The 14,736-nt window shown below is 46.9% G+C and overlaps 1 protein-coding gene across 3 annotated transcripts in view; it reads left to right on the top strand.

Annotated features, from left to right (window-relative positions):
* SLC22A23 (solute carrier family 22 member 23) overlaps window positions 1-14,736 on the top strand; it is a 171,888-nt gene that overhangs the window by 113,559 nt on the left and 43,593 nt on the right. For 2 of the 3 annotated variants that reach the window (XM_063096051.1, XM_063096052.1), the window contains one exon: window positions 10,305-10,473. In XM_063096051.1, the coding sequence (XP_062952121.1) occupies window positions 10,305-10,473 (169 nt within the window). Of the gene's footprint in view, window positions 1-10,304; window positions 10,474-14,736 lie in introns of those variants that run through there. The other variant, XM_063096054.1, reaches the window with a different exon arrangement.

Here is a 14,736-nt window from a genome sequence, read left to right on the forward strand (position 1 = left end):
GACATTAAATTTTATGAAATAATTATTAATTTTGTTAGATGTGATGATGGTGTTGCATTTATGTAAGAAAATATCCCTCTTTTGGAAGATTTACATTTGTATTAAAAGTAAATTACATGATCTTAGGAATTTGATTTAAAATATTATGGGAAAGAGAGAGAAAGAAAGAGGCAGAAGAACCAGGAAGGGGCAAAGTATTGATGATTGCTGAGCCCAGAAGATGGAATCAGGGTCATGACACTAGTCTGTCTTTCTTGTCAGTGTATGAGCTTTCAAAGGGAAAGTTCCTTTCAATGCAGATGCAGGAGAGGATGGAAAGGTGAGAGGGAAAAAAAAGGAAGGTCTTGCTTAGAAAGCCTAAGTTGATAATAATTCTCTATTTAGGAAAATCATGCTGAAGAGTGAAATGCGTTTATTTTTACTAGATGTGACACAGTAATGATACTATGAACTCGTGTTGAGATATATTTTATTCACCATAAGTTTAGCCTCTAATTTCCTGATTGCTTGCCAAGCTCATAAAATGATGATGATAAAGCTGATAAAGAGAAGTAAAGTTGGGTCATCTTCCCTGCCCTCTGACCTTTGGGGAACTTCGTGCATGTTGTGACGGGGCAGAGTTGGGAGTAGTTTGGGGATATTTCTTTCTATTTGGCATCATTCCTTTGCGTTCTCAAATCTGAAGGCCTGTGAGCTTCCATATGCCCAGCAGTCATTGAATATGGATCATTTTGATCCACAGAATGTGTAGCACCAGAGGAACTGAAGGAGGACTTAGAATTGTTACTTTGGAACTGGTGGCCGGAAGCCCTGGCTGGTAATTCCTAAACTGTGATGAAATGACTTTGTTGTCTTCTCCGCTCCTTCACTGAGCTTGAAAACATGGCAGACCTGAAATACCAGAACTCCCGTGGCTGTGAGGCTGTTCTGATATTTGAAGTCATTTCTCTCCCTGGATTTTTCTGCTTTTATTAAATTCTAGGAGACTGAAAGTGTCATTAAATTTAAATTCTGAAGCATGTGCTGCCGAGCATCAGTCGTCGTTTTTAAACAGAAGAGACTGCTGAGCAGAAACATTAGCAAGTATTTAAATCCCTATTCCTCCTTCGAATCACTGTAATGTTAGTTTTAAGAAAAGATGTAAGATGGTAGAAATAATTTATTATCTGGAAAGGAAACTGAACTGTATAGCTTGTACTGGGATTTATGATTGATGTTTTCACAAGCTATTATCAATATACGAATATGTAGAACATGATGTGGACTTTGATGAGTTCCCCTGTATGGTGATTGGCTGGCTCCAGAGGATTCACTAACTGGTCTCTTCCACAATGACTACAGTTGATTTCGTGTGGAAACCCAAGAAAAGGGAGACACAGGTAAAGTGCCTGAACTACAGAGGAAGAATTTGTTACACACTTATTCATTCAACAAGTATCCAAGCCCCTGGTATGTGCCAGGCGCAGTCCTAGGCTGTGAGGAGCAGTGGGGAACAAATCCAATGAGGGCGTCACCTCCAGGGAACTTGGATGCTGGTTGGGCACAGTGAGGAGCCGTACCCACCAGGGGCTCTACCTGAAGACAGCTCCCACCTGCAGCAGAGATGTGGGGTGGTATGGGGGAGCCTGTGTTCAACTCCTACCTTGTTTATTCCTTAGCTGTGGGATCTTGGATAAGTCACTTAATCACTCTGAGCTTCAGGGTCTCTCACGTAAAATGAGCATTAAAGATGGTACCATAAATGAGCATAAAATGGCATCAGAAAGTTGTCGTGCAGATTAAATGAGCTTAATGTGTGAAAAATACCTACCAAAGTGTTTGGCCCACAGTGAGTGGGAACTGTTACTAAGCCTCATACTGGAGATGTAATAGGTGTTCGCTTTGTAATTAGTTCAGTACTTCTGCATTTGCATTTAAACATACGTGTCTATGTGTCTGGCAGGCAGGTACTGAAATGGGATTTGTAGGAAATACTTACAATTCCCTGTTTTTTATTTTCTCTTTCTTTAAATGGAGAAAAACACTCTTTCAAATTCTTTTGACCGTTCCTTTGAGTTGGCAGTTCTTAAATTAAAAGGAAATGGTAGGTCTTCCATGGGAAGGGAAGATTTGGAGCTGTTGTGGTAATAGCAACCTTTTGCAGTCATACCCTCAAATGCTATTTGGGTCTCTGTGACTGGCAATTTCAGGCCCTCTTACTGTAATAAGGAATTCCACAGTCACATGTCCCCAGGTCTGTTTTCCAGGGTCCTGGGCCCTGTATCTTTGCCCATGGCCATAATTATTGGGTGGTGCATTCACTTCCAGGCCCAGGTTGGTGAGTGGCAGGAAATGGGGAAGGTGTCGCAGGAGACAGCTAGGCCAACGGGACAGCAGAAGCTTCCTGGTGTTCTTCACCTTGCTGGGGAGGGAGAGGTGTCCAGGAGGATGGGACTGTCTGCAGAGGAGCCTATGGTGGCCTCCAGTGGGCACCAGTGGCCCTGAGGCCGAGCTGGAACCAGGCTAGAGGACACCAGTGCCTGCTCCATGTCCAGCCAGGTAGGCGGCATGGCCAACCCCTTGCCCCCATCTGCCTTGAGAAAGCAGCACCTACTTCATCCCACATTTTCCCTCCACTGGCTGATGTGGGCTTCTGATCTGTTTGATGATGGAGAAGGTTGGGGGCGAGGAGAGGAGTGGGCTTCCATTGTAAGGAAATTGCATTTGGAAGAATGGCCTGTGAGCACTGTGTTCTTGGGGCAATGCCAAGTTGGCCTTGGAGTGGGCTTGCCCTTGCTGGGGACAGCCGAGCCCTTCAGCGGTGGCCTCTGTTTGGTAGCTGATTTCTCTCGGTGGGCCTGTCCCAGGATGCTTGTGTAATTTCGGTGCCTGAGCGGCGTGGGGAGGCGCCAGGCCCGCTGGAGCCGTCTACCTCCGTCCACCCGCGTGTCCCGGGCAGCGCGGCCGTGAGTCGCTGCGGCTGGCTTCCCTCGTGAAGGGCTTTTGAGGTAGAATGAGCCAGAAGAAACATTTCTCAGCCCTTGAGGAGCTCATTAGGAGGAGTGTGTGCTTTTCTTTGTTTTTAGGGCTTGTCCCTCCTCCGTTCAGCCCTCTCTGCTGCTTTTCTCAGAACCCCGTGTGTGAATGAGTGAGTGGGGACAGAAGAGGGAGTCCGGGGATGGGCTTCATGGTGGAAACGAAGCCTGCAGGTGGGGACATGTGTCACAGGAATGAGGGCTGCTTGAGGGCCTCGCCCTACAGCCTCTGACGGGGCAGAGTCTGTCCTCAGAAGACACTCTTCTGTCCCGTGTATGCTCGTCAGCTCTCCCTGGACGGCAGAGTCTACTATTTAAAAGTAAGAGTCCTTTTGCATGGGGTCTGTGTACTGCAGAGTTTGTCTGTTTTGACTGAGTTTTGCCTAAAACACAGGACAGTTTAGGTCCACTATGGAAGAACTTGACTCACTGGAATTAGCTTCTTAGCAACGTCAACTCACCCCAAACTCACCACACAGCTCCTGTCCATAAGGATGACCACCCGGAGAAAGCGTGCCATGGCCGTCAGGCACATGCACATGCTGCTGTCACTTCTGTACGTGTGTCGTTTCCTCACGACTACCGTATGTGGCAGGTACAATTATTATCTGCTTTATATACGAGGGACCAGAGGCACGAAGAGGCTGGGTAACTTCGCACAGTCTGGAAGAGGCAGGGAAGGAATGTAGCCCCCGCTGTAGGACCACAATCTGGGCCTCAGCCTGGACCCTACAGGGCACGCTTTGTTCCGAGGACAACAGTTCTGGGAATTCCTACTTCTCTGGTTTAAATATCGTCAATCAGCTTACTGTATTCCTTTGTTACTAGCCAACTCCATTCCAGCAAAAATCCTGTACACTCATTCTTGAGAATTTGGGAACACTTAGTGATCCCAAGAAAATAGATATTTCTCTCTATCTTCCACAAGCATACACAGAGTTTTTTAAAGTATATCTAAGAAGGAAGAAGTGGTGTTTTATTTATTTACATATTATAGGAGGATGGGATATGTTTTTCTAAAGACTGGCTCTAAAAGTTTATTTATTTATTTTGTTTTGGGGTGTGTGTGTGTGTGTGTGTCTGTGTGTGTGTGTGTGTGTGTGTGTCTGTCTGTGTGTGTATGTGTGTGTTTGTGTGTGTGTTTTGTTTCGGCAGCTGGCTGCTACAGGGGTCAAACCTGAACGTTGCTGTTCTCAGCTCTATGCTCGAACCACCTGAGCCAGCCTGCTAGCCCCCAGAAGTTGTTTTTATTTTTAATTAAATATTTATAATTACCGAATTCAGTGAACAGTTAGATAAATGTGGGCATTTGTGGAGGGCAGGGGAGGTGGGAAGGGAATGTTAGAACTCTGTTCTCCAGCTGGTATTTCTGGTAGGCTAATATTAGGCATTGAAGCCAGGGCTGAGTCCTGCCAGCTCCCACCCGCACAGGGCTTTGTGCTTTCCCTAAGGCGTCTTCCCTCGATGCTGCCGTGCTGTAAGTATTTTACTACGTAGGACAGAGTTCTCATCCAGCAATCCAGCAGTTACCTGAGGGACTGAGAGCTGCAAATCAGGTGATACCCGCTATCGCTGAGAGTGCCGATACGTACTCTGTGAAGATAATGTCTTCTGCAAACATAAAACACAGGGTACTTTTCAAAAAAAAATTAAGTTGTATAAGCAAGGGGTGTCTAAAATCATGATTTAGCATTAAATACCAGCAAAACAGTAAGCTTTAAAAACCCATCAGGCCAAACCTAGATGACAGAGTGAATAAACAAGACGGAGCCTTTGGTCTCAGCCACAGGAGAATATTCCAGTGTGTGTTTAGATCTTGGGGGATGTGTCAGAGTGTCTCCTCTAAGAACTTTTTTTTTTCTTTGTAGTAGTGACCTTACTGCTCAGTTCCTCTTGTAGCGCCTTAACAACCCTTCAGCACTTCCCAGTTATCCAAGATCCCCCAAGAGATGTCTGGTCTGCAGCTCAGAGAGTGTGTAGAGACTTGTGTGAGCTCCTGGTCAGAGGCCGCAGCAGGACTCGATTCAGGTGATGGAGCTCCCTGGACCCCTCCTTGGGGCTCTGCACCCTCAAAACCCTGTGGTCAGACTATGTGGCTGATTCCAGCTAGTGCTGCATTGATGCTGTCACTTTCAGTGGGGGAATGTGTGAAATTTGGGCCATCTGAGCGTATAGCCTCTTAGCTGCTGTTGCTTAGGGTTATGGAATTTGTCATCTGGGTGGGGCGTTGGAGGACTGTTGGTTTCCTTTTCAGGTTGGCCCTTAAATTCCTGGTGGAGAGGAAGTTGATGGGACAGAGCACTGTCTCCTCAACCTTGTCATTTCCTAGACAAACATAAAAATGTTATGATATGTTGTTTTCATTGCAGAATTTACTAAATCCTTTCTGAACTCTGAAGTGTAGTTCCTCCTACATCCTGCACCCCTGACTCTTCAGCTGTCTTCTTTATTCTTTCTGCCCTGCCCCCTCACTGCTGGAGGATGCCTGGGCTGCATGTCCTTGCCTGTTCTCAATGACATTCTGTCCTCTAATCTGGGGAACCCATCTAAGGGTCACCTACCTACACTTACAAAGAGAACAGGGTGATGCCTGCTACCTTCACGGGTTTTGACTTAGATGCACCGTTGAGCTTAGCAGTACCTGGTGAGGCTGGGGACCCTGGTCCAGGCTGGCCTGTGACAGGATGGAGTGGGGAGGTGTCCACCCCCACTGGCAACACTGTAAGGCCGGGCAGGCAGCTTCTGAGACAGGCTTCATGGGAGTCCCTGTGTGACCTCGTGGGATGTGCAAGGTGCCCTGGCCTCTGTATCAGGATTCCACCTGAGAAAGAACCAGTAGGAGATATATATTAAGAAATTTTCTGCAAGGAATTGGCTCTCACGATCATGGGCGCTGGTTGGGCATATCTGAAGTCTGTAAGGTGGGCCAGCAGGAAAGATGGGCTAGAACTCTGGGTCACAGAGTGAAGTTGCCGTCACTGATGGAATTTTTCTTCCTCAAGGAAGGAAGCCTCTGCTGTGTTTTTAGGGTCTTTCAACAGATTAGGTCAGGGCCACTCAAGTTATCTGGGATCACCTCCCTTACTTAAAGTCAACAGATTACAGACTTTAATAGCATCTATCAAATATCTTCACAGTGACACCGAGGTTAGTGTGTGATTGAATGCCTGGGACTGTGGCCTAGCGACACTGACATGCAGGACTGACCCTTACACCCCCCTTCCCAGGAGTGGCTGTGGTGCCAGCTGGTGACATCCCAGCTGTGATGCCTCGCTCCCTCAGGACTTCCTCCTCTATTGCCTGGAGTGACTGATCTGGGCAGCACAACTTTCTTTTTTTTCCAGGAAATTTGTGAGAATCTGAAAACTTACGAAAAGCACATCTTTCTGGGCTTGCAGCCTCTGACAACGCCACATTTCCAGCAGAGCTTTGGGGCTGCTCCTGTACCGTGTGCTCTGTCGTGGTCGTGACCCTGTTTATTTGCTGACCAGATGCCTCAGTTCAGTCTTAATTACCTCCTGTTTAGTTCTCATAACCTTCAGTAATTTCTCTGCTTGTTGACAAGTATACCTAGCTTGTACGAGTAGCTTGTAAGCCTTTTCCATGAAGACGTTTAGGGGAAAAGCAGTTTTAACCATAGGGATTTTTGATGTAGTTTTCTCAAATTCACTTCTGGTTTTTTTTTTTTTTTTTCCCCCTCTGGGTCTGAGAGAACCTCCATGAAATGAAATATATGGAGAAGAGAGTGGAGACTGTCACTGTAGATTATTTCTCTTTTCTTGTCTTTTAGAAACCTCAGACCTACTCTGAAACTCACTGGGTCAGGTGAACAATAAATGAGACCAAATAAGTCTCATCTGGTCAATTGAGACCAAAGAGTGGCTCGGCAATAATCATAATGTGATATATAGTAATAATGTGTAATACTGTTGTGACTGCTAACACACAGCGTTTACAATATCTGGTCACTATATGCTGTTAATGCTTACAACACCCCATTTGGCAGGTGACAGAACTGAAGCACAGAACTCCTAGGTGACTGAACTAAGGTTGCAGGCTCATAAGTACCAGGCACAGGATTCAAACCCAGGCAGAGTCCAGGCTCATAACCACAGCACGCTGGACACTTGAGATATTTTTATGAATCTGATGCATCACCTAAGGTGATAATTTATTGTGACCCTTAATTGTTTTACATAATCAGGGGGAGTTTTGCTACCCCTAAATGAAAATCTACTAAGACAATTTGGGGTTGACTCCATTGACAAAGAAATTGGCCCAAAGTAGTACCAGACACCGCTTCCAGCCATGGTCTTCCACAGGGGCTATGGCGCCTGCTTGCGGGTGGCCTGCTGTTCCCGATAGCCAGGCCCTGAGGAGGCAGTTGGATTGTGGACACTGTTCTCAGGTGGCTGGAACCATCACCAAGGTGTGTGAGCCACTGCAGCAGATGCTCCTGCTTGCAGAGCTGAGCAGAAGCAGCCTCCTGCAGCCACCATCCCTCCTGATAGATGCTGGGATTCAAGGCTTTAGTGTTCTTTCCTCTGCTGCTTCAGAAAAACTGATTTCTCATCATCCAAAAGTAACATGGGATTAATGACAAGCCTAAAGTGCCTGCAGTTCCTTGGTAATTGCTTTTTTAAAAAATATCTTTTTGGCCACCTTCAGAACATAGTTGGATTCAGGCAGTTTGGAAAGAATTTCCGGTGAGTCAAGGCAAAAATTCTCTAAGTGGTCACACCTGCGTCCTTACGTCAAGTCAGTGTGTTTTTCCATTGCCCCGGCCGGAATGCTAAATACCAAGTGTGTGCTGGAGCGCTCTGCCTTTATCTACCTGATGAAATAAAGTCTCTGCTAGGATTCCCAGCAAAAGCACAAGGAGTGGAAAGGTCAGAAAACGGTCCCACTTCTTCAGACCCCGTAGATGTGTGTCTGGGAGGCAAAACATGCTTACGGTTTTGGGGAAACACAGCAAGCCCGTGCTTCTCAAGGAGTCATCTGGGGATCTTGTTAAAATGCAGGTGCTGATTCTGCATGTCTGGGGGGCCCGAGATGCCACATTTTTGACACACTCCCATGTGATGCTGACACTGTCCGTGGACCACGCTTCAGGAAGCCAGGAGTTGGGGACTGCTCAGACCACTTAGAGGAGAGGAATGAGAGAACCTTTTCCGAAGGAAAACTAGGACAATTTAGTAATTGTCTTATGGGCGGTCACATTCACAGTCTGCAGCCAAGGGAGACTGAAGTCAGACTATTTCTCTTGCCCATCAAGGGACAGTTCCTCCATCATCTGCAAACCTAGACTTTTGTCTAGGAAGCAGCCTTTTGCATGATGCCTGTACGTTAGTATGTGGGATGAGACGTCTCAAAGGGGGACCATGGTAAAAGAATTGTAGCTGCAGGTATTAAAGAGAGAGGCAGTGAAGAAGAAAAACACAAGCAGTTTCAGTGTCTGCTGTACCTGCAAACCCGCTGACATAAAGCCATCGTGCTGTTTTGACATTATCTCTCTGACTTCGTTCAAAGGTTACCTGGGTGGCCAAGTGCTGAATCTCCTTATCTGATACTGCCCATGCCAAGTCTCCAAACACCAAACTTACCACGGCTAAAGTAGATTTTCAGTTTCCATAGCAGCAAAGCTACTGCTTGTGCTTAAGTGAAGACTAGAACCTGCGACTGCTAGTCTTTTCTGAGAAGACCCTGTTCTCTTTATTATTTTTAAGAGCAGGAATGCCAGCTCTGGACCCTGCTAGGAAGTAATCTTTAAAATGGAGCTGGCGTGTGGTGTTGGAAGGAACAGCATTGCAGCAAATGGCCAGGAGTGGGCTGTTTAATCTTGTTTTGCTGATTAAATGGTAAAAAGCTCTTTATGGGCTATATTCAGTGGGGCCAGGCTTCTCTCCTGCTCACAATAGCTGTGATGATGGTCTGTTTGTTTGTGGCCGAGCAGGAGTAAAAATTCTGATGACGTTACTGTTCTCCTGCAGGTGAGCCGGTGTAGGTGCTGGCTGGCACTGCATACTACGCTTGTTAGGGCTGAGGATATCCGTGTAGCCACGTGTCACTTATCTGCCCTCCCTCTAATCTGCTCCCCTTCTTATTGCCTTTTTGATCTCCTGCCTCTACGGTGATCTCTAGACAACCAGCAGATGAGCTGTCGCAGCTGGTCTGCAAAGCCCACCATCTGAACAGTCTCTGGACAAAAAGCCTTGAAAAGCATTCTGTCCTGAGGGTTTTTCTTCTCCTCCTCCTCCTTCATCATTTTAACTAAACTTGGAAAAAAAGAAAAACAAAACAAGCAAGCAAGAAAATTTGGGGGAATGTTGCATATTATAGAAGGAAAATAGCAAATTTACATGCTCCATAGGGGAAAAAATATATTAACTCTAGCCGCTTTTTTAGTATCAAGGACCTGTGCTATAGGGATTCATGTAGCAGGGCTGCATTGGTTGTCACTTATGTGCTACAGATTGAAGTTTTGTGTCCATCCTCTTTGCTCAAGGTCAAATTAAGAGAATAGAGTCTTGCAAACAGGAGGGACCATGGTTTCCTTTCCATCAATGGGCATTTGTTGAAAACAGGTGCTGTTTTTCGTTTTGGAGCTAGGAAGATGAATCAGGAGGAGCTGTCTGTTTAATAGGGACTGACAGAGGATGCAGAACACGCCCATGTTACATGGGCAGCAGAATTCCAGTGTGGACGGGGAGCTTTCCAGTCCAGTCATCACTGTGTGGTCTGAGTCTGCTTTATTGTTTGTTTTTGTCTTGTTTAAATAGATGAGCTGTCTTGGTCTTGCAGTGTGAGTGTTGCCTGGAACTCAGAATTCTCAAGGAGCCCTGGAGTTGGGTCCAGAAGGAGTGGGCAGTGCAAATCGATGGGGGTTTGTAGGTGGATGTTCCTTGTGCCCTGTCCAGAAGCTGAGAGGGTCCCCTAGGTCAGTGGGAAGGAAGGGCAACAGGATGGGCATGAGGAAACACACTGGACAGCAAGCTCTGTCCCCATCAGAAGCAGCACTTCCCAGTTTCTGAGCACCCTCTTGAATCACAGCACCCTTTTGCCACCAACTTGCTTTGTGACCTGAGCAGTGACCTTGCTCTCTTCCTGGTGGGGCGCCTTGGTTCACTCATCTGTAAAACACAGGCATACAGCACAGGGCTCTTGTGGTAGGTGGCATGTACCAACGATTTCACAGCTCATCAGTTGAGCAGTGCCCTGGCCCTGGCGCCCCGGGACTCCCCAGCCATCAGACAGGACACTCATGTCTCTCTTGTTGGTTCTGTGTTCCAGGCATAGAGCTGTGCCCCCCTGGAAAACGATTCATGATCACGATGGTGGCGAGCTTCGTGGCCACCGCAGGCCAGCTGCTCATGCCAGGGCTGGCCGCCCTGTGCCGGGACTGGCAGGTGCTGCAGGCGCTCATCATCTGCCCCTTCCTGCTCATGCTGCTCTACTGGTCGTGAGTACCCCCCGCACCCCCGTGCCCCTGGATCCCCGCTGCCTTCACCTTATGGTTTTTCTGACTGAGGGGATTTTCCTCTCTCTTTTTAAAAATGTCACCTTTCCAACTTTTTATCTTGGGAAATGTTCAGACATACACAAAAGTAGACGCAAGAGTGTAATGAACCCCCATGTGCCCCATACCCAGCTCCAGAACTGACCACAGTCAGTCTGTGTGCCGCAGCCCACCCCTCGGGGTTATTTTGATGTGAATTTTTATGAAGGGACTTGGTGGGGGGGCTTCTCATATGGGAAGAGGAAATAGGGAGGTGTTAAAGGAGAGATTTAGAAAAGTTTTCATCTCCTCTAGGTGAGGGGTAGGCAAACTTCAGCCCTTCAGCCCTTCAGCCCATGGGCCAAATCCAGCCCAGCGTGTGTTTTTGTACATAAAGTTTTATTGGCACACAGTCACACGCCTGTGCTTATGTACGTGTTGCCTGTGGCTGCTTTCCTGCTGCAGAGGCAGAGTTGAGTAGAGGCAACAGAGACAGTATGGCCCTTTACAGAAAAAAGTTTGCCCACTGCTGCTCAAGATGAGCAATATGACTTTTAGAACCATGTGTCACTTTAAGTTTTTGACTTGTTGACTTTGGAAAAAAACACTAAAAACACTGGTTTTGCGGGTATGACCTGGGCAGCTGGATTTTTTAAAACTCTACAAGGGATTAGTGTTTAACCAAGATTTAAAACCACTGCTCTGTAGATAAAGAAAGGTTTAGGAAAAAAGGATTGTTTTGCCTTTTTTGGTAAATAGCTCCTTTCTTTCCCTTCCCTCCCATTCCCCTCCATGTACGCTCACTTTGCATGCAACTACCATATGCTGTAGTGTAGACTGTGCATGCTACACTGTATCACTGTTCTATAGTCACTAATGAAAACCAAATTTCTGGCTCACCCAGGCAGGTGTGTCCTTGCTTCCAGTGTTCAATGGGGCCGAGAGGGTGTTAATCGGGCTTTCTTTCCTAAGGTGCCAGGGAGGGAAGCAAGCACCTGCCTTTTCACTTGATGGTACTGGCCCCCAGACCACCCTGGTAGTGGGTCCCCCTGCAGAGAAATAGTGGGGAACACGGGTGCAGGTGTGTTTTCCTCATGAGCCTGGGTCTTGCTTTCTGTGTCATGAGAACCTCAGCAGCTACAGGGCCAGCAATAGCAGATTGGAAAAAGGGGCCACCCTGCGGGGAGACCATCCACAGCCAGAGCTGCCAGAACTGGGCTCCTCTGCCAGCGCCTCCTACAGCCCTCGCCCTGAAGTCGGCTGTCCACACCCCTCCCTCCCTGGCCTCAGGAGCCAGGCGTGTTCCTTCGCCTTCAGCAGGGTATTAAGAGGCAAAGAATGAGATTTGTTTCCCTGGAGCAGGATGGAGCCAGCAGTTCTCTTCCTTTTATCTTCTAAAGAAGCCCTTCCTGTCCCCTCTTTTGTGGCATCTGTCACTGGGCATTGATTTATCTAATAAAAGCTTGCTCTGGGCTTTGCCCTGTGCCAGGCACAGATTGCAAGCACTTTACAAATAGTAAATGGTTCAGTCCTCATATCTTAGCAGCCCATTGTACAGAGGACAGAACTGCAGTCCCTTACTGGCACGTGTCAGAGCCTGGACCTGAAGCCCAGCCACTCTTACCACACATGATACTGTCCCCTGCCATCCCTCAGCTTCCATCCCTTGTCCCTGCACCAAGACCCTCCCTGCCCACCTCCTCTGCTCCTGACCTCCACCCTGCCCAGGGGCACCAGTGCTATCTCCTGGCCCATGGGGCTAAAGGCCTGAAATGTGGGGGGACACCGCCTCTTGGAGACTCACACTCCTAGAAGGGCAGACAGGGTGTTTCCCAGGTAGGAGGACACCTGACAGAAGAGAAGTGGCAGAGATAGGCTTCCTGGATCAGCTCTAGGTCTGCAAGGCTGGTCTGTGCAGGAAAGAGCTGGGGTTCTTTTGTTTGTCTGTTTGTTTTCTTTAAATTTTAGAAATATATTGAGGTTTAATGACAGGCAAGGCAAGATGCTCATTTATTTAAATACATCCTAAAACCTAAGAAAAATCATTTGAAGTACACAAATTTCAGAACAAATTTGTACGACTTGAAAAGGCATCCAGGAGGGGACGTTAACATGTAAAAGCGTGTGTGTGTGGTGGACGATTGTCTGGTGGTCCTGAGGCTCTGCGCCACGTGCTTATAGCTCTGGCACTGCATCTGGGTAGAGCTGGTCCCGCTCCTGGCCACACCCCGTCTGCAGCGGCCTGCTTTCCATCTCTCTGAGCCCCACTTTTCTCATCTCTGTAAGAGCAGGTCATAATAGCTCCTATCTCATTGGGTCGTTTTGAAGACTAAAATAATACACACAAAGGGGATGCCTGGAGGGAGAGTGGAAGGGAGGCTCAGGCACTTAATAGCTGTGTGACCTTGGGCAGGTCACTTAACCTTTCTGTGCCTTTGGCTTATCAGCTCTCAGTCATAATGGTCAGTCATGGGGTTGGGAGGAGTCAATGAATTAACACATGAGAAGCACTTAAAATGGTGCACCTCACTTCTTGCCCTATGTATGTTAACTGCTATGATAATCGTAATTACTATATTTTAGGTTTATGTTATTTGTATTGTACGTTTACATTGTATTATTGTATATTTGTGTTATTAGGTGCTTAGCACAAGTCTGGTCTATAAGTGCTCATAAATATTAAATATTAGCTGCTATTATTATTATCACTTCTTCATAGGTATAGCAGTCTGGGTGTAATGGAGATAGTTTAAAAAAATCAACTTTGCTACCAGTCCTGAAAGGCTCCATGAAAATTATTGGTTTTTAAAGACTACTGGGGTGTGCCTACCATTTTTTATCATCTCCCTCATCACCACCTTTCCTCCCGTCTGCTGCAGGAGGCTCTGTTGTTTGACAGGATGAAGTGGCCTGCTGGGGAGAGAGGGTGAGCTGCAGCACCAGCTAGCACGACCAGCTGTTGGTAACAAAATATTGAAAGTCACTTGCTCTCTTTAATGATCAAGTATCTACTTCATGTACCCAGGGTGCCCAGCAGTGCATTTGGTACTTTGCAGTAACTCCAAAGAGCAGAGGTGAAAGCACGTGCATTAACAAAGACTAAAAGCCAAACTGCAGGAAGCGAAATCCCCAAGGAGCAGTTCCTGGGGTAGGGGCAGTAAAGACAATGGTGTGGAGATTGGCCAGAAGGGATCTTCTGGTCAAGACGATAGACTGAATGGATAGGGACCCCTCCAAACACACACACAAATGCTAGATAAAGTATAAAACTAAAAAAAAAAAAACAATGCTGAACTCCAGTGCAAGAAAGAGAAGTTCCCAAGGACCAGACCAAGGAGAGGATAGCAGTAGCAGCACGAAGGCAGCTCACAGGGCATCAGAACCAGAAAGAAGCCCAAGGAGCTTAGGTTACAAACCTGCCCAGGGGGATGGAGCTGAGCTTTCAGGCCTCTAATGCAATTAGAACTGCCCTCTTTGAATAAAGCAAGGAGTCGAAACTGTTAGTCACAACAGGACTGGAATATCTTTGCCCACCACAGGGACTCAGCCCAAAGCTAGCTGATTACCGCACCCTATGGGCAGAAAAAGTTTCGCCTTGAAGTCTGCACCACACATGGCTTATGTGTTCCGAATTCCAGCCAATCTCTAAGGCTCAGAAATCAATATAAGAACCAGTGAAACTCATTGGACCCCTGAGGGTCCAAAACAGAGCCTCCCATGTAGGCTGTTAAAACTCACACCAAAGACAATTCTTGTCAAAGATGAGCTCACAGGCAAAATTAACAGAACCATGGGGAAACCATTAAGAGGGCCAAAATCTGTGGATTGGGGAGTTTGCATCTCAGGAACTACAGAAAATAGAGCCATCTGAAAGAGAGGTTACTTTAGCTAGTGTTTGTTGAGTAGTTACATCTCCCCCACACCAGTGCTATTCTAGAGACCAAGTGTTCTAGATAACTGCACATGCACATGAACTAGTCCAAACCCACTCGAAAAATACATTACAGGGGGTGGTGGGGAGCCCACAGACTGTAAACCCATAAACAAGCCAGCCATATGCTTTCATATAATCAGCACTGTGAAGAAAATCAAATAAAGCAGTGCAACAGAGAGTGACAAGTTGGGTGGGCAGGACAGACGTCTTTGAGGAGGTGACATTTGTGCTGAGATCTAAATGTCAGAAAGAGGAAGTCTCACAAAGTTCTGGGTGGAAAAGTGTTCAAGGCA

The sequence above is a fragment of the Cynocephalus volans genome, chromosome 5 (genome assembly GCF_027409185.1).
Source record: "Cynocephalus volans isolate mCynVol1 chromosome 5, mCynVol1.pri, whole genome shotgun sequence".
NCBI classification, from domain to species: domain Eukaryota; kingdom Metazoa; phylum Chordata; class Mammalia; order Dermoptera; family Cynocephalidae; genus Cynocephalus; species Cynocephalus volans.